Source organism: Armigeres subalbatus, chromosome 2 (genome assembly GCF_024139115.2).
Source record: "Armigeres subalbatus isolate Guangzhou_Male chromosome 2, GZ_Asu_2, whole genome shotgun sequence".
Classification (NCBI taxonomy): Eukaryota; Metazoa; Arthropoda; class Insecta; order Diptera; family Culicidae; genus Armigeres; species Armigeres subalbatus.
The window spans coordinates 91724920-91749482 of NC_085140.1; the positions used below are offsets into that span (position 1 = coordinate 91724920).

Sequence of the window (24563 nt, forward strand, 5' to 3'; positions counted from 1 at the left end):
AGATGGGTTTTGGGTAAATGGTTTGTTCGGTCGAATACCATATTCGGTCAAACAACTTTCGGTATTGTGGCCATTGGGCCAAATGTACTTCGGCCAAACGGCTCTTCACCGTTGAAATATTCTGAAGTTTTTACAAGAAGTTGTTCAGAATTTGCACAGATAATGTTTCTGGCTCAACTAAACTGTCTTCTAGTTTGGGACTTGAGGTGAATATCTCAAAGTTGCTAAATGTACACGACTAATATAGTTATGTATACATCGGCGCTATGAGTGATGAAAAAAGCTACTATTGTGGCTGAGGATCGCAATCCTTTTATTTAAGGGCATTTTGGATGACTCAATATATACGAAACCCATTTTGGGGTGTCGTTGGCCTTCCAAGAGATGTAACTATAATGTGCTACTTTGGTAGCTCTATAACTTATGTTCTATACTCAAGGACAGTTTGGTTAGCCCAAAATATTTCATAACTTTTTACGATGTTGTTTGGCCTTCCAGAAACATATCGAAACATTAAATAAACAAGGTACTGTAGAGTTCACAGACCGCAAGTCCTAGACTCAAGAACAGTTTGGATGATCAATAATATCCCAAAATTATCTTACCGTGTCTGTTGATCTTCTGGGGTAGATGTTATACGATTTGGTTGAATACACTTTCGAGCCATGAGTGACAAAAAAGCTAGTGTCATGGTTGTGGAATGCTCATTTTTTATTTCTGTACTCAAGAACAGTATGGATGTTCTAGCCCATCCCAAAAATATATTTCAACTTCTTTCGTCATTCCATCATTATAATACGAGCAAATGGATTATATCAAATGCACTGTGCAATAATGTTTGGAAAACTTCGTGTCTAAACCCAATTTTTGTTCAGCAATATTTGGAGGTTCGGTACCAATTGGTTACCTAGTTGAAAGGATATCTCACTTTTACTTAAAAGTCCCGTCCAACGAAGTAGTACATAGCTCGTAGTGGATCACAATTGCTTTCGATCACATTTTTAACGTCCATTCATACAAATTCCACCAAATTCGAGTGGTTTGAGAGTGCTTCTTCCTCTATGGCTCTACAATCCAGCTGGAACTTGGCTTGCCTTTCAACTTGTTCTATTCGCATATCCACAGTTATTAATTGGAAGATTTGCTATGCACATCAATAATGCATGAATATGTTTCTTGGGTACATTATACTTTAGAAGCCAAGAATGTTTCCCATCCAAAAATATTCTATGGTGGACTAAGAATCAAACTCGCCATCTCCGGATTTGCAATCCAACGCCTTTACTCGCAAGGCTAACTGGAGATCCATGAAACAAATTGGGAGTTCGTGCAGCCCGACAAAACTTTAAAAAAATTTTTGTTCGTTTCGCAAAGCTCGTATTTCACACATATATTAAATGAACAGATTCCAAAATTTGATTAAACTTTTTTAAACTCGGGAATGATTTGGAACGATCTGGTTTCATGTATTAAAATCTAGTTTTTGTCTTCTTTCCAGTGGTTAGTGTGATAATTGCTGCTCCAAAGCTGAAAATTGGCTGTTTTAATGTTAGAATGAAGACGCTGTTAATGCCTCAGACATGGCATGAGCTCCCGGAAACACTTGAGTAGCATAGTATATGTTGGATTAAAATTTCAAACTCAAAATGAATTTAGCGTTCCAAAATTACTCTTTGGTAAAAAATTCGAGCAACATATTAGGTTTTGTCCGACATTTGTCCGGGCCCTCCACTGTGCAGTAAGAAGGGAGCTTTTCGTGATACAGAAAATTCTCAACCGGTCCACTGGGTGTTATGTGTCCTGTCCGTTGTCTCATTCTAGGTGTTAAGTGTGGAGTCTGTATGACCTCTGGTCGAAGACGGTGTTCCTGTCTTTATTATATGGTTAAGATTAAGAGTAAACTTTTCCATTTCTCTGCTTTTTTGTCGCCACCAATAAAAACGATAGTAGCGCTTGTAGAACACATACCCTAGACCCAGCGCCTCCATACAAATAATGTGGCGGTCGCTAAAGTGATCGTATCGTTATGTCGCGTCTTTGTCATCATTGTTCTGAGTTCAATTTCCGCAACACGACCATAAAAATTTTCTACTTGAATAACACTTTTATTCCAGCAACACAGCTCGTTTCGTTGGCAATATTGACACTCATAAAAATAATAACCGAAATAATGGACATAGATGCAATCCGGTGACTGTTCCTTTGACATTAACAAAAAAGACACAATCTGTGCTACGGAAATACAACCAAAACGTCATTCCCTTGTTTTTTTTTTCATTTGTTTCTTTCCATTATACCTATATTTTTTTATCACTATCACTTCGACTTCTATTTTCGAAGAATTTAAATGGCAAATGAAATCATGAATTCAGATTTTGGCGATTAAAAATGAGTGTGACAAGCGCTTTCAATTTTACAAAATGAAACTCATGTTCATAACTGGTTAATATCAGTTGCTTTCTTCAATTAGAACATTCTTCAAAGTTAGAAAGTATTCGCTGAACAAAAGTAATGCGAAGTTTGTTATGTGAGATTCCAATACTTTCACACAAATGCTGTTATCTATCAGATAGTTCGTGACAACAATTTCCTGGATGCAGGTCATGTTACATTTTTTTTCCTTTTTGCAACGTTCACGTTCTACTGAACTAAAATCGTTGTAGTAAAATGATCAGACCACATCTTAAGGTACATTACACTCAGATATAAAATGGATATGGGCAATGCTCACTCTTCCGGTTCAAAGCGTCCATAGCGATAGTGGCGCGGATTTAATAAAATCAATTTCATAAATAACAAGCATGAATCGAACTCACCGAATTTTTCAACTTAAACATTAAGTCATTACGCATTTTGAGAGAGTTCATCTTTTCGGAACAGAAGCCAAGTGCCGCTCAGATCAACAACTCCAGCGTAAGATCTTATCCTTGAAACTCCAGCCTGGTTACAATTCTACAGAATCCAGTGTACGGTCTTATTCTTATCTGACTTTCGATCCAGCTGCAATTCTCCAAAATTCAGCCGAAAATATGTGGTTACTCCACGAATCTCAAATGTAACTTAAGGAAATAGTAGCCTTAGCATTTTTTTTTAACAATTCATCACTCTTCATCACAGATTTGCTATCGGTATCGACTCAACGGGAATTTTTGGATCGTTAGCAACAATAGGAGCCGGGCTACGGATATTGATTGGTAGCAAGGAATTTCAACATGTAGATTTTTCTAGCTGGACTTTTGCAATGTACATTGATTGCGGGTTTTCTTTAAATTTGGTTTTGTTGAAAAGAGTTTTGATTTAAAGTAAAAGCTGTTGCACCAAAAGAAATGATCCACAGAACTTAAAAAAGTTTTTCTTCGTTCTTTTTTTTTTGAAGATGTATGATTTCGTAGTTCAATTGAATTGATTTATTTGTTTCTGCACCAATCACGATAGATTATAATTTATAAACCTTGACGTCGGAAAACTTTTCAAGTTGACAATATCCTAACGGTTATGTCTTCATAATCTGAAACCGCACAACATTTTTCAGTGAACATTTATTGCTTTGTAACCTATGTGTTCAAAATTTTCCTCCCGATTGATATCACAACATTCTGTTTCGGCGTTAATGGCGATAGATTTTATTCTTTGAATAAAAGCAAAACATTACAAATAAAAACAAAAAGTTCAAATATCCATTTGGCAAAAGCAATCCCTGCATTAAAAAGTTCATTTGTATATTTTAAAAACAGAGGACACATAACTCAATCAGTAGCCGAACGAACAGATCGACGCGAAATGGGAAAAGTTTTAGCACTAATCAACTGTAAATTTCAACAAAGGATTAACTAAACTAAACTAAACTAACTGGCTGCTTTGCATTATGCTTTTTTGTTTTGTTTTTTTTTATGATTAATTTTATCTACCCTGCTCGTCACTATCTTGCTTGCTAGCTTGCTTGCACGGAGCGCTTCCTAGTCTTCGGGATTTGCTCGTCGAAATTTACATACCTTGATAGTTCTGAGGCCAAATTGTCGGTACATTCTGAAACAAAGGGGGAAACAAGTGGATGCTGTTGTTTTAGCTTCTGTTCACTGGTGAGATCATGCGAGTAGATTGGGAGGCAACTACCCGAAAAACAATTTTCCGAATGAACTTTGCATTGATTTCAATGTTCTATTTTCATTCCATTTCATCTATACTGTACTATCCATAAATTTATAACAGTCCCATGTTTGCTTGATTTCCAGTCTACATGGGACTGTTATGCATTTATGGGCAGTGTATTTTTGCATTGTAAATTGTAAACGCATTAGTTTAGGTTGTACGGTCAAATCCAAATCATATAAACCGACGACATAACTTCATTCGGGAAAATGTTTTTTCGGGATAACTGTCTCATCCAATCGGATGGGAAATTGATTGGACCGCAACGGGTGACGGTTTCTATTTTCGTATGATTTACCATTGGCACGCTGTAGTACTGGTAGAACGGCTGGTAGGGGGTCATCGTCGGAGGATAGATGGTTGGCACACCTGGCGGGTAGACTGCTGTCGCGAACTGCTCGATGGGGATGTTGTTGATCGTCGGCGTCGGGGGTGTGGCTGCGTAGTACACGGCTCCATTCGTCGCGCAGATAGTCTTTTTTTGTTTTGTTTTGCGAGTGATTTATTGAAATGGGCGAAAAAAGAGAAGAAAAGATGTGCATTATGTGAATCGAGCTTGTTTAATCCTCGAGCTTCATCGGATATTAATGGAATACAGTAAAGTTCGTTTTCCGTGCATTGTATATTCGCCAAACAACGTGGTGCCAACTTACTTGCTTCTTAATCGCTGGTGCTATGTTTAGCTTACGGTCCCTCAGCACAATACAGTCTCCCTGGTTGCGGTGGAAAGGCGATTTTGTTGGTTGGGATTTGCGTGAGTAAGAACGCAAACGGCAACGGCAACGGCAAACGAACGAAGGTAGTTGAAGGTGATGAAGTTTTGAACAGAGTCGTGTGTTCAGGTTGGTCACGGCACGGAAAGAAACAAGAAAAAGGGATAACGAAATTAAGCATCCAAACTTTTCCGGGACTTAATCCGTCCATTAACATAATTTGCAATTAATTTGGACAGCGAACACGAGTGGGCTACATACATCCAGTGGGCGGGGGAACGGCGAGGGTTGTTCAAGTGAGAAGTATCGAGAGCGACCGTGCGTTTCCATCGACGATGGATTAATTTACGGGATGAATGAGGGCCAATTTCTGTTTTCTTTTGGACAAGCAATAAAAAATGCGTTTGCATAAATTATTATACAAATCTTGAAGGAAAGCATTATTTTCTTGATTTCTTTTATAATCTCTTTTAATTTTTACGGGAAGCTTTAAGAATGATTCACTGTGCATGCCATGGAAAATCTGAACAAGATTGACGTTCAATCTTCTGGCAAGGACGAAGCTTCACATCGACTCGTAAACTTGAACATCCCCCCACTCGATCACCAGCGAACATAAAAATTATAATCACGCACATATGTATACAAGCAAAAGCAATAAAAGTGTGGTAAAGACGACCAACTCCACTCTCTGGGGCAGAGTAACGCTGGGTCGCTGTCGGTAAACAGTTCGAAGGGGGTGGGATTCAGGAAATTCCGCAAACAAAAAGGTAACGAAAGCACAACAGAGCAGAAATCTACCAGCAATAATAATGAAAACTTTTCCTCTCAAGTTGTGTCGGTTATACTTATCGGGGAGTTTGACGCACTTGGGGCTCTCACAGTACAGTACAAAACTCGCTGCTGAGTAGTGTGTTAGCGTTTGATTTTGGGTCGTACCTTCATACTTACATCGCTCTGCAGTCTTTGTGCCTCGTGTTCGGTTTCGAACGTTACGAATCCGTAGCCTTTGCTGACGCCCGCCCGGTCGACGATGATTTTCGTTGACTTGACGTTGCCGTACGAGCTGAATAACCGGCACAGTTCCGCTTCCGTCGTGTCGCCACTGTATAGGAAAAAGAACGGGGAGAAAAGGAAGCACCAAACGGAAAAAGTTAGAGTTCGTTCTCTGTAGTGATGTTACAATGGGGATGGTGCAAAATGATATTGCAAACGATGACGATGACGATGGTCGGTGATGGTGGCAGAGATGATGCTTTCAGAGTTGAATAACGAGACTTTTCAGCTAATTCAATTTACATAGCCAAAGTTGTTCGTCGACGTTGCAGTTATGGTCCGCTGCCGCCGAGAGGATGAATTATAGATTTTGTTTGGTTAATTTTCATTCAAACTTTGAATGTTTATAGGAATATACGATAGCTACGATGAAGGAAGTTCAATAGAAATTTGCATTATACATCACGGGAGAATGGACAATGGTACGAAAATGTATAGCAGTAAGTTTTACTATCAGCAGCTTGATATTCATTCAACAATGAAACTGTTGGAAAGCAGTCTAAGGACTAACGCCAAATTTAGGATATTTCATTTCCAGGAGTTTTATTTGACATTCATAAATATGCTTTGAATGCGAAAAATTTTGTTTAAAAGTCTAGGGTCTGCAGATAGGCACAAGGAAGGTTTTGTTATTAAGTGTCTCCAAAAGCAATGGAGTTGAACTTGTTTTTGTCTCCATCAATGGAAATCCAACTTCAATTTTTTGGCGAATATTCTTATGTATCTCACTTCTTTCAAGTAAATTCTTCAACTGGGTAGATGTGTGACATGATAGTAATGTCAGACATAGTCTGTTTGTAATGGATAACTGTGGAAAAAATAATTAGAAGCAGCAAGTGGCATTAAGTTCTACAGAACGAATAGGGCAACTGTTTCGGTTCTTCATCTCATAGTCATCAATCATCCCATCAAAAACAAAGGCATTAAAAGAATGAGATTTGCTCCTTTTCAGGAATGAGTACGCATGCTATCAGAAACAACTGATGAAAATTATGCTTCATTTCTATCATCCTAGATTAGATGAAGTTGTTACAGCGAGATGTCCATATTCCACGTGGACAGGTTTTGGTCAATTTTAGATACCCCCCAACTGGACATTTGTTGATTTAAATTTCCAAAAAAATGTATGAACCGTGGACATTTGCCATACCCCCTCTTCTTCATTTGCATTACATCCCTCATTGGGACATTTCCGCCTCGCATCTTACTGTTCATTCAGCACTTCCACAGTTATTAACTGCGAGGTTTCTGAGCCAAGTAACCATTTCTGCATTCGTATATCATGAGGCTAACACGATGATACTTTTATGCCCAGGGAAGTCGAGACAATTTCCAAACCGAAAGTTGTCTAGACCGGTACCGGGAATCGAACCCAGCCACCCTCTTGCTTTGTAGCCGCGCATCTTTCCGCGCGGCTAAGGAGGGCCGAAAACACCCCCTCCCCCTAAACTGTTCACGTGTTATATGGACGGCCCCAAATGTGAACAGCCAAGCGGAAGCTCAAAATAATTTTCTTAAGCCTTTTGTGATTTATTCTAGGAAACGGAAGTGGAAAGTGTTATTGGAGTTTGATGCTAGTGACTGGTACCTGAGCAGTGAACGATACAATATACAAAGGACAGAAGACGAACTAGTCCACAGCAGAAAGAAAATTCAGCACGAAATAAAATGGCAAAAGGCAGGACAACATGAAGTGGAGTGATATGTGAAGGTTTTACGCAACTGTCACTCGAGTGCGGCACAAGACTGCGCCAGTGCCCGTCATGTGCAATGACCAAGTGGGAAAAGTTACGGACAGATAGGAGCATGTTGAGCATTTGCAGAACAGTGATAACGAATGTGAATTTAAAAAAGGAAATGACGAACTGTAAAATCACCCAGGTTGGATTAGGTTACGAAGACATTTAATTAGCTAAAAAACAATAAAGTAGCTGTGAACGTTGAAATCGCGGTCGAGCTTTTCAATCTTGGTAGATTGCTGCGCCAATATAAGAGATAATGCGACTCGATATAATCGGCAAAGACCTTGGCAACGAATAAAGGATCACGATTGGAAGCTTGGAACATGGAACTGTAAGTCGCTAGGTTTCACAGGTTGCGGATGTATTACATTCCCGCAACTTCGACGTCGTGGCGCTGCAGGATAATTGCTGGACAGGACAGAAAGTGTGGAAAAGCGGGCATCGAGCGGCTACCTTCTACCAAAGCTGTGGCACCACCAATGAGCTGGGAACCGGCTTCATAGTGCTGGGTAAGATGCGCCATCGTGTGATTGGGTGGCAGCCAATCAACGCAAGGATGTGCAAGCTGAGGATAAAAGGCCGTTTCTTCAACTATAGCATCATCAACGTGCACTGACCACACGAAGGGAGACCCGACGACGAGAAAGAAGCATTCTACGCACAGCCTGAGCAGACATACGATGGATGCCCACTGCGGGACGTCAAAATCGTCATCGGTGACATGAACGCACAGGTAGGAAGGGAGGAAACGTATAGACCGGTCATCGGACCGGATGGTCTGCACACTGTATCGCAAGACAACGATGCATAAACTTCGCAGCCTCCCGCGGAATGGTAGTCCGAAGCACCTTCTTTCCCCACAAAAATATCCACAAGGCCACATGGAGATCACCTAACCAAGAAACGGAAAACCAAATCGACCACGTTCTAATCGACGGTAAATTCTTCTCCGACATCACGAACGCCCGCACTTACCGCAGTGCGAATATTGAATCCGACTACTACCTCGTTGCAGTATGCCTGCGCTCAAAACTCTCGACGGTGTACAACACGCGTCTAAGTCGGACGCCGCGGCTTAACATTGGGTGGCTACAAGACGGTAGACTAGCCCAAGAATACGCGCAGTAGATGGAAGTGGCACTCCCAACGGAAGAGCAGCTAGACGCAGCGTCTCTTGAAGATGGCTGGAGAGATATTCGATCCGCCATTGGTAGCACCGCAACCGCTACACTTGGCACGGTACCCCCGGATCAGAGAAACGACAGGTATGACGGCGAATGTGAGCAGTTAGTAGATGAGAAGAATTCAGCATGGGCGAGATTGCTGCAACACCGCACGAGGGCGAACGAGGCACGATATAAACGGGCGCGGAACAGACAAAACTCGATTTTCCGGAAAATAAGCGCCAGCAGGAAGATCGAGACCGTGAAGAGACGGAGCAACTGTACCGCGCTAATAACACACGAAAGTTCTATGAGAAGTTAAACCGAGAAGTTGGCCCTTACGTCCACGTGCCACAGCCTAATATGTGTAAGGACATAAACGGGAGCCTTCTTACGAACGAGCGTGAGAAGATCCAAAGGTGGCGGCAGCACTACGAAGAACACCTGAATGGCGATGTGGCAGACGAAGAAGGCGGTATGGTGAGGACCTGGGAGAACGCGCGCAGGACATAATTCTACCGGCTCCGGATCTCCAGGAAATCCAGGAGGAGATTGGCCGGCTGAAGAACAACAAAGCCTCTGGGGTTGACCAACTACAAGGAGAGCTATTTAAACACGGTGGTGAGGCACTGGCTAGAGCGCTGCACTGGGTCATTACCAAGATTTGGGAGGAGGAAGTTTTGCCGCAACGCATGAAGAAATCTTTATTAACGAATTCCAGGTAGCATCTCGTGAGAACCAGATTAAAGGAGCACTTCGACGATTTGTTAAACTAGGTAAACTAAGGTGTATCAAAACACACAAGCTGTGAAACCACCAACAACGCTTGATGAAGTCTATAAATGAGTTTGAAAACACCTTATCCTGCTGAGAAGGACGAGATCCCGGTCGAGCTTCTCAAACTTGGAAGTGAGCAGGAGCTTCAATTGATCCATCGCATTATTCAAAAAATATAAAAGGATGAACAACTGCTTACCGGCTGGTTGGATGCTCTTATGTCTATAAGAAAGGGCACAGACTAGAGTGTGATCACCCTTCTGAACTCGGTGTACAAAATTCGGTCACATATTCTGTTTAACAGGCTACGACCGCTTGACGAGTCCCTCATATGTGAATACCAGGCAGGTATTCGCGCGGACCAATAAACGATGGATCAGATATTTTGCCTATGGATGGTGCTTGATAAATTTCGGGAGTGCAAAATCACCACCTGTTTCAAGCAGCGTACGATTTAGCGAAAAGAAATTAACTGTGCCAAATAATGTCTGAACATGATTTACCGGCGAAACTGATTAGGCTGATATGTGCATAAGCTATTCGGAACGCTAACAAAGTGTCAAACTCGTTCGTGATTTGAAATGGATTGATGTGATCAGGCGATCTGTGGTGCAGAGGAACGGCATATGTTTCTGGGGTTTGCAGAAGTCCTTAATCTCAGTAGAATAGATTGCAGGACGATAGTCGAGGCTTTAGTCTTACTGAAGAGAGAGGTGGCGAAGATGGGCTTAGCATTTAACTCTACCAATGTAAAATATACGTTGGCTGGTAGAAACAGAGGTAACCCATAATAAACTTATACAACTAGTGGTGCTGGAGCTAAGGTAGTGCTTAATAGGTCTACTGAAGTTATTAAAGAATTTATTTGCTAAATCATAAGCATCCAATGCCAAAAGTCCAATGCTTATGATTTTGAACAATGATCACTCCCTTGAAGTAAAGAAACGTGTTGCTGCTGTGAAAAATGCTTTCTATGGCATCTCTTATAGCACACATATTCCACATAATACTGTAACTCATATGTGACTAGATTTAGTCACAATGAAGTTGTTGCAACCATTTTTGTCTGACTTGTGCTGACATAACGGGTTAGGTCTTTAGGCATTGACCACTTATTTGTCAAGTGGTAATCTTTGGACATGAAGCGTGGACATTTGAAATGGCAGACCGGAGAGTTTTTGAGGTTCTTGAGCGAAATGTGCTGTGCACAAAGCTAGGTAAGATGCTGGAGAATGGTGTGCGGTGCAGACGTATGATTTACGGGCTGTATCATGTGTACAGAGTAAAACATATTGTGAAGCGTATAAAATCCGTCAGACTACAGTGGGCTTATCGCCAAGCAAGAATGCTAAAGAAAAAAAAATACGAAAACAATATTCAACGGAGAATCAGATAGAGGCTGAAAGGTCACGAACGCGGTAGAATAGGACCTAGAGACCCTAAACATTCGGAAGAACTGGAAGAACATCGCTCCAGGGCCGAATCTATTTATTAATTTTTGTTTCTCGTGAGAAAACAAATGGCCATAACTTTTGAGTTCATGATCAGATCTGACCAATTTCCAATAGAAAACAATGGGACAGGATTCTCAGTCGAATGTAATTTGTAGCGAGCAAATCGGTTAAGGATAAGTATCTATTGGTATATAACACGATGGGTCTCCGGGCCTTCTATAAAAAAGCGAGCATATAGCGCCCTACGTATACTTAGTATACGAGCAAGGCAAACAAATGGCTTACCGCCGAATGACTTTTGGGCGGAGGTCACTAGGCCAAAATGTGTTTTGCCGAATTATTTTTTGGGGGAAAGTTTCGTTTAGCCGAAATGGACATACAGCTAAAAATGTCTTTTGACTAAACTGCCGCTAACCGCAAGTCGAGCACATATTGATATGAACGCCATATACAGATGTGCTCGACTTGCGGTTAGCGGCAGTAAACTGGTCAGTGATCATTTGGTCGAAAAAGCCATTTGGCCAAATTGGTCATTTCACCGAAAGTGCCGTTTACCAAAAAGGTCATTTGGCCGAAATGGTCGTTTGACAGAAAGGCCGTATGATCCGTTCGGCCGAATGACATTTTCACCCAATTGACCCTGATTGATTGCGTTTCTCAGCCTGGGGTACATGTACCCCTTGGGGTACCTTCGCTGGCTTCAGGGGGTACCTCGGACACAAATGCGTAATGGTGGATGTTTTACAATACCAATCAAAACTTATCGATTAGGTTTTGATAATTGTGCAATTTTTTTGCAACACTTTGTATTATACACAATATGCATGACGTTCAGTAATTCAAAACCATTTAAATCCTCCCACTACAACCAGCACAGTGTGGTGTGGAACAAAACGATGAGTGACTTAACTCTAGAATCCAATAGCTCGGAAGCCTCCTTTTAAGAGGCATGATGGCTTAACCGAACAGCTAAGTAGTGTCGTTGACAAAGGCGAAGGCCTCCTTCAAAGCAGCTCGTAAGCTTTCTTTCGAGTGGCTCCGAAAGCCTGGGGTGGCATTGTGCATCTCGATTCGAACGTAATTCTATCGAGTCGAACATGTTTGGCATTACGGCTTTCGATTCGATCTCGAAAACGACTCATCGTTCGAGTATGCTCAAGGAGGTACAAGAATAACGAGATGTTTTGGCATTATGGAGACTCGATAGCACACTGAAAAACGACTCAAGTCGAATGAAAATCACTCGTCACCTTTATAGCTTTCGAATGTTGTTCGAGAGTCATTTCTTGCTGAAAGTTTTTCATTATATTTGTTATTATTTCTCTAGGGAAGATCCATTAATAACGTAACGTAAAAATTGGCAATTTTCAACCCCCCCTCCCCCCTATGTCACACTTTTTGTATGAAACATCTGAAAATTTTGTATGGATCGTCACACTTCACTCAACCCCCCCTCCCCCCTCTAAGCGTTACGTAATTTGTGGACGCTCCCCTACGGGAAGAGTATAAATATTTCATTATTGTATCTTGAAGGAAAGAATGTCATTAATATACCTACTTTTATAGTTTCCACACAATATGCAATCTCTAATTATCCCGAAATCCTCGTAAAAACGACTTCAACTTAAATCGTTTTTTTTTGCAGTTTTCACGTATTTCTTGACAATTTCGATAAACCGCGTGAAAAATCTATGGGGAAAATCTGCGTAAAAACGTATATATTCCAAAATCTACGTAAAGTAAAATAGTTAAGAGTTAAATAAAAGAAACGCGCAAGAGATGACCCAAGTGCATCTAACTAAAACACGTGGAAACATCAAAGTAATTTATTATCGAATCCGTTTTTAGCTTTAAATTATTTAGCTCAAAATTGGATATGTGGCATAAACTCGAATAAATATTATAAATGCTAAAGCATTTAATGAGTTTGATTGCTCTACGCATGCGGTCGCGTGTACTCAGACGACTAATGACGGTGGAAGACCGACACTTGATTACAATTAGAGCAATCAAACTAAACAAATGTTTTAGAAAAGCCATGCACAGCCAAGACATTTAACAAAAACAAAATGGTTTTCGTACGGCCGAGTTGTTTATAATTTATTATAAATTATATTTTGTGTCGTAACTATATCTCAATTTATAAAACATGTTGTATCGGCATAATGTTTTAATTTCAACTGCTCAATAAATAATATTGCTTTTATAGTCATTGAGCACAATTTGCTTGTTTATAAATTAACTGCTAATTCATGCCATGAAGGATGCCTTTCCAACAGGCAACATGCTACACGCAGATGAAATTACTCTTATTCTCTTTGTTTACTCACATTCGCAATGCGCTGAAGGTTGTCTCTCCAGCGGGCGGCATGATAAACACGGAGACAGCTATCTCTTATTCTCTCTGTTTACATTTCGTTTGACAGAACATACTCGATTGAGCTAGTACAGCACCATTCGAAATCTTGTACTGCGACTGAATGAAGTCGAACGAAATACATAATGCCGCAATTTTTTCGAAACGAATGCAAAAACGTACGAATCGAGTGATTCGATTCGAGATGCGCAATGTCACCCCTGTTGTCATGAAACTCGGAAGCCTCCTTTCATCACCTATGCAAACAGTATTTGCCTATGTGGAACAAATAACCTTATACCTATATGAAGATAGCGTGGTAGTTTAACTAAAGTGAACGCATCCTACGGCTCTTATTGTTAATATTCTGGGTTCAATCCTACCGTGGCCATATTTTTTTTAAATGTTCTGCTATTGTTCTTGTTAAAAGTGAGTGAGAGGTAATAGTGATGAAACAAAAAAGGAATTTCACCAAATTTGCACGGATTCTTATTTCATGAAAACTGATATTATTTTTACTTCTAACTCGAAAATCTGGAACAATGCAGTCGTTTTATCGACTAATAATCGTTATTTGTACAGATCTATTAAAACTATTCAGAAATTTAAATTGAAAAACAAAGCAACATTCGCATCATGAGTGTTTGTAATGTGACAAGTGATCAGGGGCTCGCTGCATTTTCATTTGCTCTCTTAAATGAAAATGCATCTGTTTTCGCTTTTACACGACGATCACGAAAATTACCAATACTCGCCATAAACAACGAAAACATCAGATTCTTCCTTGGCTCGTAAAATGCTTGCTTTGGTCTTATCGAAAGGAAAAGTCAAATCCCTGATCAACAGAAATTCCGAAGGATATTTCTGGATATTATGAATAATTTGCTATGAAAATATGGTACAATTTCTCGTACAAAATCTGAAGAATTTCTCATGTAAACTCCGACGACTTTACCACGTAAATACTAAACCATTATCATTTGAAATTCAAAAGGAAATTCAAAAGATATTGAAAACTTCAAAGTAGTTGCCGTGGAAAATCAGAAAATAATTTCCAAATTAATACACGCAAAAAAAAGCGTTCATGAATTCGTGTTGTTCGTGAGTTTACGGTGTATTTTTTTGGAAACAACAGACAGTCACGAAAACGTGACTGGTGTTCCCGAATCCATGAATTAAATCACGGTGTATTTTTGCAGGTTCACGAATTCGGAAACGCTTTTTTTCGTGTATTTTAATGTAAAAAAATAATAAAAAATCGCTACACAGATTCACACCACTGCCGCCAATTTGACCAGAACAATTTTTAGAAGCATAATCCAGTTCATTGTTTTTATGACCTCATAACCTTTAAGTAGTCCTACTTGCTCAAGAATACATAGCTCTAAACATAAAACCTGAGGCTAGATAGTGAAATTGTACATTTACAGCAATGTCCTGTTCGAGAATGTTATAGGGACACTTAGGCTCTGCAAGTTCGTCATACCTCATGAATTGATAGCTGACTTATGAAAAAAATTCTCGAAAATGTATACAAACGAATGACAATCACATTTTACAACACAGCTTGTACCATTTTGGCTCAAATCCCGAACATGACTCATATTCTGAACACTGGCGTTTTAGCACCCTTAAACTAAAACTTTCATTAGTTTTCCGCACTGATGATCAAGATTACAAACGAATTCAAGCTACTGTGGGAAAATTACACGAATAAAGTCAAAATGGGCGTTTAAAAGCGAGTGTTTGGAATATGAGCCATGTTCGGAATTTGAGTCAAAACGGTAGCATTATTTACAGCAATCATTCATTTTCATTTATTTAGTTAACATCTAAACAGATAACACTGAATCAACAATTTGACGCCACAATGCACGGTTCGAGGCCGCATCTCTCCATCCTCGGATACGCCCCACGCTCGCCAAGTCGTTCTGCACCTGGTCTGCCCATCTCGCTCGCTGTGCTCCACGCCGTCTCGTACCTGCCGGATCGGAAGCGAACACCATCTTTGCAGGGTTGCTGTCCGGCATTCTTGCAACATGTCCTGCCCATCGTACCCTTCCGGCTTTAGCTACCTTCTGGATACTGGGTTCGCCGTAGAGTTGGGCGAGCTCATGGTTCATTCTTCGCCGCCACACCCCGTCTTCTTGCACACCGCCAAAGATGGTCCTAAGCACCCGTCTCTCGAATACTCCGAGTGCTTGCAAGTCCTCCTCGAGCATTGTCCATGTTTCATGTCCGTAGAGGACTACCGGTCTTATTAACGTCTTGTACATGACACATTTGGTGCGGTGGCGAATCTTTTTCGACCGCAGTTTCTTCTGGAGCCCGTAGTAGGCCCGACTTCCACAGATGATACGCCTTCGTATTTCACGACTAACGTTGTTGTCAGCCGTTAGCAAGGATCCGAGGTAGACGAATTCCTCGACCACCTCGAAGGTATCCCCGTCTATCGTAACACTGCTTCCCAGGCGGGCCCTGTCGCGCTCGGTTCCGCCCACAAGCATGTACTTTGTCTTTGACGCATTCACCACCAGTCCAACTTTTGTTGCTTCATGTTTCAGGCGGGTGTACAGTTCTGCCACCTTTGCAAATGTTCGGCCGACAATGTCCATGTCATCCGCGAAGCAAATAAATTGACTGGATCTGTTGAAAATCGTACCCCGGCTGTTACACCCGGCTCTCCGCATGACACCTTCTAGCGCAATGTTGAACAACAGGCACGAAAGTCCATCACCTTGTCTTAGTCCCCGGCGCGATTCGAACGAACTGGAGTGTTCGCCCGAAATCTTCACACAGTTTTGCACACCATCCACCGTTGCTTTGATCAGTCTGGTAAGCTTCCCAGGGAAGCTGTTCTCGTCCAGCAAGCAATCATCGAAACGTTAAATAAATCATTAAATTATTATTTGCGGTTAAAACCACACACTCTAGACTGTACAGATTTATGGAATTACGCAGTAGCAAACATTTTTCTAATTATAATTTTTAGAGACCATGTTAAAAACCAACGAAAACACGTTCATGCTTTTGATTCAAATAGTAGAGTGATTCAAATTTTGACTTTTTTGCCCACCCGTTGCTTGAACGATTGCATTTGCCATTTAAATAATCCTCCAAAATTTTTAGCAAATTTGGATGTAATTTGATTGTGCACGCGTCATTTAAAGTTTGTATGGAAATTACTGTGCAAACTGACCCTTTTGTGAAATACCGTTCCGTGAGGCGGCACAACACATTGACTACATAGAATACTTCTTAAGCTGAAAGGCAGTTGTTGTTGCGAAGCGATTTGTCGTTTGGAAGCAAAGTTATGAAGAAAACAAAAATGCAGATTATTGACATTGATGTTATTCTTTTTCGTGTTAAATTGAAAAAAAAAGTCAAAATTTGAATCTCTCTAGTGAGCACGCATGCTGACAATAAGATCGCATTTGAGATGGAGATCGGAGCAGTTCCCCTAAATAATAAAAAAATAAATTTTCATTAATTGCTCAGCTTGATATACATACTTATTTGTTTTTATAGATTTTTACGATAAATTACATTTTATACTCGAACGCCTGTACAGTGATAGCCAACCCCCAGAAGGATTAAATAAAGCAGTGACTTTCTCGTCTCATGTCACCATCAATTTCTTTTCGGTCGATTCCAGAAATGGACTGAGCAATGGTCCTTTCTGTCAACATGCTTTTGGAAGAAAAACCCTTTTGGAAAAAGCGGTCGGACGACATGATTTGGTGCTAAAACGGAAATACTCCTTTCTACCGGTATCCCACCCGGCTCCTGTTCTCCATTCTATTCGCATAAATAGAATTTTGGGGTAAAAATGTGACACAAGAGACGACGAAAGGGTTAATGAAATGAACTTGAAATCTGACCGCTTTCCATATTTTAGATTGAATCGAAATCGATTCTCGGGATAGCCATATCCCGCTCATTCATGACTCGATTTCAGGTCCCTAAATATGGGAAATCTGAGAAAGTTTCACTTTATTCATTGCCAGTAAATCACATACCAACGGAGAATCTTAATTTTTCTAAACCATCAGTACGTACATTGACCAATCGGATAATTCATTTGCGATACACTTAAAACGAACTTACCTTCGAGGTCGAAATACGCGTATATATGAAGTAACAAACAAACTAGAGAAATTCAATGGTACAAACTTCTCATAGTTTTGTAGTAGATAAATATTAAATGCTTTAAAAAAGGAACTCAAGTGCAATATTTCTTCATCCTCTTCAATGGCTCTTCATTCCAACTGGAACTTGGCCTGCTTTTCAACTTAGTATTGTATTATCATTTCCTCAGTTATTATTTATTGAAAGCTTGTCTCTACCCACCATTCCATGAGTATGTATCTTTTGTGGCAAGTACAATGGATACACTATGCCCAGGGTGTCGAGAAAGTTTCCAACCCAAATATTTGTCATGGCAACGATAGAACAACATATTGTAGTCAGCCTTCAAACAGTTTTGGCTAAATAATTTCTCACACATGCATCGAAAACCCTTGCAAAGAAAAGTTTGCTTGTGAAAAATGCCAAAAATGTCCGTGTCCGTCCGGTAAAACAGCGAACGAAGTCGCCGTACGTAATAGAAGCAGAAAACAATCTGACCATATAAAACACATTATTAGTCCCTCTCCCTGAAATATTGCTTGATTACGACGAATATAATCAGTGAAAAAGGGGTGCAATAGTAGTGGGTAGGAACAGGAACAGGACTTCTCAACCCAACACTACTTGAGTGAGAATGAGTTTAATGTTCAAAGAAGTTAAAGAAGTTAAGTCATTTCGACAATCAGAGTGTTTTCCAAGAGAACAAGAGGTTATTAACACTCGAGCAGGCACGCTGTTGCATTTTGTACAGCACTAACGAAAAAACATCGCTGGCGGTACACAACACGAACGAGCCTACATGAGCGTTCCAGTCCGCATGTGCTACGGAGTGTGGGTTCGATTCCCGCCTCGGTTAGGAGGAAACTTTTCGTGATCGAAAAATTCTCCACTGGTCCACAGGTTGCTTGTGTGTTTTTGTCCGTTGTCTCATGCCAGGTGTTAAGTGTTCAGTCTGTACGATCCTTGGTCGAAGACGGTGTTCCTGTCCTTTTTAATCTTCCATATTCCTACTATCACGTGATTGGTGTTTTGGTGATTTTTATTTTTATTATACATAATATTGTCCATAGAGTGAGTCCAACATGTCCATATACATCCCTAGTTCCCTAACGAATATTTCAATATTCAGATAAGTCCTGGCCTATAACCAATGTCCAACCCAGCAAATCCATGCAAGTCAGAAGAATATTCCCGAATGCAGATGCAAGATGTTCTAAGTTCTCTAAATTGATCTTAGGATTAGATCAATGTGTCGGTCAGGTCAATTACTGCTGGTACGCTGGTGCCAAACAGAAAACAACTCAGCACACCTATAATTATGAGAAACTATGGTTCCCATGCGTTTGCCGAGGGATTCATAGTTACACTGACATTCACACAAATTAAACTTAAGGTTAGGGTTTTAGCCTAAAACTCACTAAAAATACGGCACTGCCATTACACCTGTCGTATTGGATCTGCTACATAAAAATTTGGCCAAAAAATTTTAGAGCCACGGTCATTTGTAGTATAGCTTTGCACTGAAACTGTCTAGAATGAAAAATGCGTTTGCCTTGAATAATAATATACGACCTTTTCGTTTAAAGTAGGTATTTGTCTGGATTATAACGAAGTGTATTTTTTTTCTATATCGCAAACGTTCGTTGACTCGGAATATGCGGCCCGAGTAGATGGATTTTTCTTCTTCTTATTTAAGAAAATGACTAATAGCATATACAACAGAAATTATGTTTCACTTTTGATTACACGCAAAGCGGTATTAATGGCGTTTTGACAGTGGCAAAGAAGTGGCTGATTGAACTGACGAATTGATGACATCTTCTTTCATAGAGTCTCTTTAACACTACCCCAAATGCCATTCGAATGGGTCTCATCCTCGTAAGAGACACTACCTCGAATAGTACACGGCTTCAAATAAAACACAACCCCTCAGGTCACAAGAATTTAATTTGTAACAGTTGGTAGTTTTTTTTGTTACATTTCGCGATGTCTCCCAACGCCAAAACTATTTCAAACATGTTCTTCTAAGTAAAATTTATCTATTTAAAGAGAATAGGTGTTTTACCAGAAAGTAGGTACCATTTACTTCCTCCCATTCAGAAGCATGTAAACGAAAAACTGTCGCGATCGGCGATCGCATTGAAGGGTGTCCCACATAAAATTGTATCACGGACAAAACGCTGTAGAAAATTACCCATTGTATATTTTCCTATGAAAATTTGGGTAGAAGTAGTTTATAGTCTATTTCTTACACTGTACGAACAGAATGATCGGGACAGTCAACATTTTACCAAAATTCGAATGATCATAACACTGTGAAATTAAATTTTTTTGGTTCTGTCAGTGTTCGACGGGAAAATTCATCTGGTTATGGAAAATTATGTCAAAATCATGTTTAGACCACCGGATACCGGAGATAATACGGATTGTTTAAGGGCATGTCAAAAACGCTATTTTTTGTCGCTTGTACTTCATGCATGAGTGAAAAATTGACACTTTTTAAAAAAAATTACGAAAACTAAAGCTTTTTCTGAATTGATTTATACACTGATGTCACAGATCGGCCGACAAACACCTGAGATATGACCATTTCCGGGATATCCTGGAAACAGGTTCTGAGCAAAGTGGCCAAAGTTATAGTTTTTCAAATATTTCCTTATTGCTATCAAACTTCACGTTGTTTGAAGGCCATAAAAATGCAAATATGTTTGGTGTAAGGGAGAATGGTCTGAAACCATGTCCATAGTAGTAACTAATGAAAATTTGTAGAGGGGGGCTAATATTGTTTTATCTATTTCTCGCGCTTAGTTTCATAGGAGCGTAACTGTATTGATTGATTTCTCTTCATCGATGTTTTCTTTTTATTATTTCTTTTTATTTATTGTGTATAATGGTTTGATGTGATAAAGGATGATTGTATCTTGCACCGGAATCAATAATCACGGTTGTAGCTTTTGAAACAATTGAGTTATTAACAAAAGATAAAATCGATTAAGAGAAATCGATCAATACGCCCCCAATTACGCCCCTATAAAACTAAGTACGAGATTTATTCTTACAGTCCAAACACAGAAAACTTATATTTTTCACTCATCACTTTTCGCACCAGGTAGCTAATTGAACACATACCAATGATTCGAGCAGCAGGGACAGCAGCAGCAAGGCAGCAGGGACTATGTCCAAGGGCTTGACGATCCCTCCCCAGGCCATCTGCGAGTTGTGAGGCTTGCCTAGGATGTGGTGGGGTTTGACAGTGGGCCCTGTTAAATTCCTATAAAAAGCTGCATGTATCCGCAAGTAGGCCCTACCAAAGCGACCGTATGCCGCTTAAAGTGCACAAGCCCAAGTCTTGGTGTTAGCGCGATCGTGTGATTAGGTGGCAACCAATCAACGCAAGGATGTGCAAGCTGAGGATTAAAGGCCGTTTTTTCAACTATAGCATCAACAACGTACTCTGCCCACACGAAGGGAGACCCGACGACGAGAAAAAAGCGTTCTACGTACAACTGGAGCAGACATACGATGGATGCCCACTGCGGGACGTCAAAATCGTCATCGGTGACATGAACGCACAGGTAGGAAGGGAGGAAATGTATAGACCGCAAAAATATCTACAAGGCCACATGGAGATCACCTAACCAAGAAACGGAAAACCAAATCGACGGTAAATTCTTCTCCGACATCACGAACGTCCGTACATACCGTAGTGCGAATATTGAATCCGACCACTACCTCGTGGCAGTATGCCTGCGCTCAAAACTCTCGACGGTGAACAACACGCGTCAAAGTCGGACGCGCGGATTGTCTACAAGACGGTAAACTAGCCCAACAATACGCGCAGCAGATGGAAGTGGCACTCCCAACGGAAGAGCAGCTAGACGCAGCTTCTCTTGAAGATGGCTGGAGAGGTATATGATCCGCCATTGGTAGCACCGCAACCGCTGCCTTTGGCACGGTGCCCCAGAATCAGAGGAACGACTGGTATGACGGCGAATGTGAGCAGTTAGTAAAAGAGAAGAATTCAGCATGGGCGAACGAGGCACGATATAAACAGGCGCGGAACAGACAAAACTCGATTTTCCGGTGGAAAAAGCGCCAGCAGGAAGATCGAGACCGTGAAGAGACGGAGCAACTGTACCGCGCTAATAACACACGAAAGTTCTATGAAAAGTTGAACCGTTCACGTAAGGGCCACGTTCCACAGCCTGATATGTGTAAGGACATAAACGGGAACCTTCTTACGAACGAGCGTGACGTGATCCAAAGGTGGCGGCAGCACTACGAAGAGCACCTGAATGGCGTCGTGGCAGACGAACATGGCGGTATGGTGATGGACCTGGGAGAACGCGCGCAGGACATTATTTTACCGGCTCCGGATCTCCAGGAAGTCCAGGAGGAGATTGGCCGGCTGAAGAACAACAAAGCCCCTGGGGTTGACCAACTACCAGGAGAGTTATTTAAACACGATGGTGAGGCACTGGCAAGAGCGCTGCACTGGGTCATTACCAAGATTTGGGAGGAGGAAGTTTTGCCGCTGGAGTGGATGGAAGGTGTCGTGTGTCCCATCTACAAAAAGGGCGATAAGCTGGATTATAGCAACTACCGCGCAATCACATTGCTGAACGCCGCCTACAAGGTACTCTCCCAAATTTTATTCTGTCGACTAGCACCAATTGCAAGGGAGTTCGTGGGGCAGTACCAGGCGGGATTTATGGGTGAACGCTCCACCACGGACCAGGTGTTCGCCATTCGCCAAGTACTGCAGAAATGCCGCGAATACAACGTGCCCACACATCATCTATTCATCGACTTCAAAGCCGCATATGATACAATCGATCGGGACCAGCTATGGCAGCTAATGCACGAACACGGATTTCCGGATAAACTGATACGGTTGATCAAAGTGACGATGGATCGGGTGATGTGCGTAGTTCGAGTTTCAGGGGCATTCTCGAGTCCCTTCGAAAGCCGCAGAGGGTTACGGCAAGGTGGTGGTCTTTCGTGTCTGCTATTCAACATCGCTTTGGAAGGGATAATACGAAGAGCAGGGATTAACGCGAGTGGAACAATTTTCAATAAGTCCGTCCAGCTATTTTGTTTCGCCGACGACATAGATATTATGGCATGTAACTTTGAGAAGATGGAGGAAGCCTACATCAGACTGAAGAGGGAAGCCAAGCGGATCGAACTAGTCATAAACACGTTGAAGACGAAGTACATGATAGGAAGAGGTTTAAGAGAAGACAATGTGAGCCACCCACCGCGAGTTTGCATCGGTGGTGACGAAATCGAAGTGGTAGAAGAATTTGTGTAGTTGGGTTCACTGGTGACTGCCGAAAATGATACCAGCAGAGAAATTTGGAGACGCATAGTGGCTGGAAATCGTACGTACTTTGGACTCCGCAAGACGCTCTGCTCGAATAGAGTTCGCCGCCGTACCAAACTGACAATCTACAAAACGCTCATTAGACCGGTAGTCCTCTACGGCCACGAGACCTGGACGGTGCTCGTGGAGGACCAACGCGCACTTGTGGTTTTTGAAAGGAAAGTGCTGCGTACCATCTATGGTGGGGTGCAGATGGCGGACGGTACGTGGAGGAGGCGAATGAACCACGAGTTGCATCAGCTATTGGGAGAACCATCCATCGTTCACACCGCGAAAATCGGACGACTGCGGTCCGACAAAATGTCGGACAGTAACCCGGGGAAAATGGTTCTCGACAACGATCCGACGGGCACAAGAAGGCGAGGTGCGCAGCGGGCAAGGTGGATTGATCAGGTGGAAGATGACTTGCGGACCCTTCGTAGACTGCGTGGTTGGCGACGTGTAGCCATGAATCGAGCCGAATGGAGTAAACTCTGATATACCGCACAGGCCACTTCGGCCTTAGACTGAATAAATAATAATAATAGGCCTAATTATACATAAATATTGTAACATACTGGAGTCAATTTTCTTTTGAGGCCTCCCTTAGCAGTACGGTAAGCTACGTGGCTACAAATCAAAGACCATGCTGAAGGTGGTTGGGTTCGATTTCCGGTCTGGTTTAAGAAAATTTCGGGTTGAAAATTTTCTCGACTTGGGAATGAAAGTATCATAAAATGTTAGCCTCATGATATAAACATGCAGAAATGTTAAGTTGGCTTTGAAACCTCTCAGTTAATAACTGTGGAAGTGCTGAATGACTAAGCTGCGAAGCGGCAATATCTCAGGGGGGGGGGTGTGATGCCAATAAGAAGAGCAAGATGGAGTCAGTTTTCATGCCGAGGATACGTGTCGCTTAAATTAAAACAGCATAAAAATCCTCGTAAGTCCGAGTAAAAAAAATCGGGTAAAAAACTGCGTGAAAACGACTTCAGTTTACTCTTCCTTGATCGAATGGTCCAAGAAACTCGAGAGTTCATCAAGAAACGGCTGAGATATTAACGATCAAATTATATCATATTTTCAGGATGTTTTTTGATTTGTTGCAATCGTAAAGTGTACCCCAATAAAGAAAACACAGACGTAGTCCTACGTCAAAAGGCATAACATTCATTTTCTTGCCACTGAACGTACCCCATCTTACACAATCTTTTGACGTCGCGTATTCCGGACCAATTAAGTGGGAGGAGCTGAGGGTGGCTGGGTTCGATTCCCGGTGCCGGTCTAGACAATTTTCGGATTGGAAATTGTCTCGACTTCCCTGGGCATAAAAGTATCATCGTGTTAGGCTCATGATATACGAATGCAAAAATGGTAACTTGGCTTAGAAACCTCGAAATGTTAAGTTGGCTTTGAAACCTCTCAGTTAATAACTGTGGAAGTGCTTAATGAACACTAAGTTGCGAGGCGGCTCTGTCCCAGTGTGGGGATGTAATGCCAATAAGAAGAAGAAGAAGAAGAAGTAGGAATGCGGAAGATCTGGGACGCTGGCGGGCATGACATGAAGGTTCTAAGTATGCAATATTCTAATGCAACGTACACACCAGTCAAGCAGTTTGACGAACATTGACTCCGCCCCCAAAAAAACGCTTCGGTTGCT

At 41.4% G+C, this 24563-nt stretch overlaps 1 protein-coding gene across 4 annotated transcripts in view; it reads right to left on the bottom strand.

Moving 5' to 3' along the window:
* LOC134209943 (protein boule) overlaps positions 1-24563 on the bottom strand; it is a 149028-nt gene that overhangs the window by 8359 nt on the left and 116106 nt on the right. For 3 of the 4 annotated variants that reach the window (XM_062685957.1, XM_062685958.1, XM_062685960.1), the window contains 4 exons: positions 5802-5967; positions 4803-4862; positions 4448-4624; positions 3993-4026 (listed from right to left, as the gene is read on the bottom strand). In XM_062685957.1, the coding sequence (XP_062541941.1) occupies positions 3993-4026; positions 4448-4624; positions 4803-4862; positions 5802-5967 (437 nt within the window). The remainder of the gene's footprint in view (positions 1-3992; positions 4027-4447; positions 4625-4802; positions 4863-5801; positions 5968-24563) is intronic. The other variant, XM_062685961.1, reaches the window with a different exon arrangement.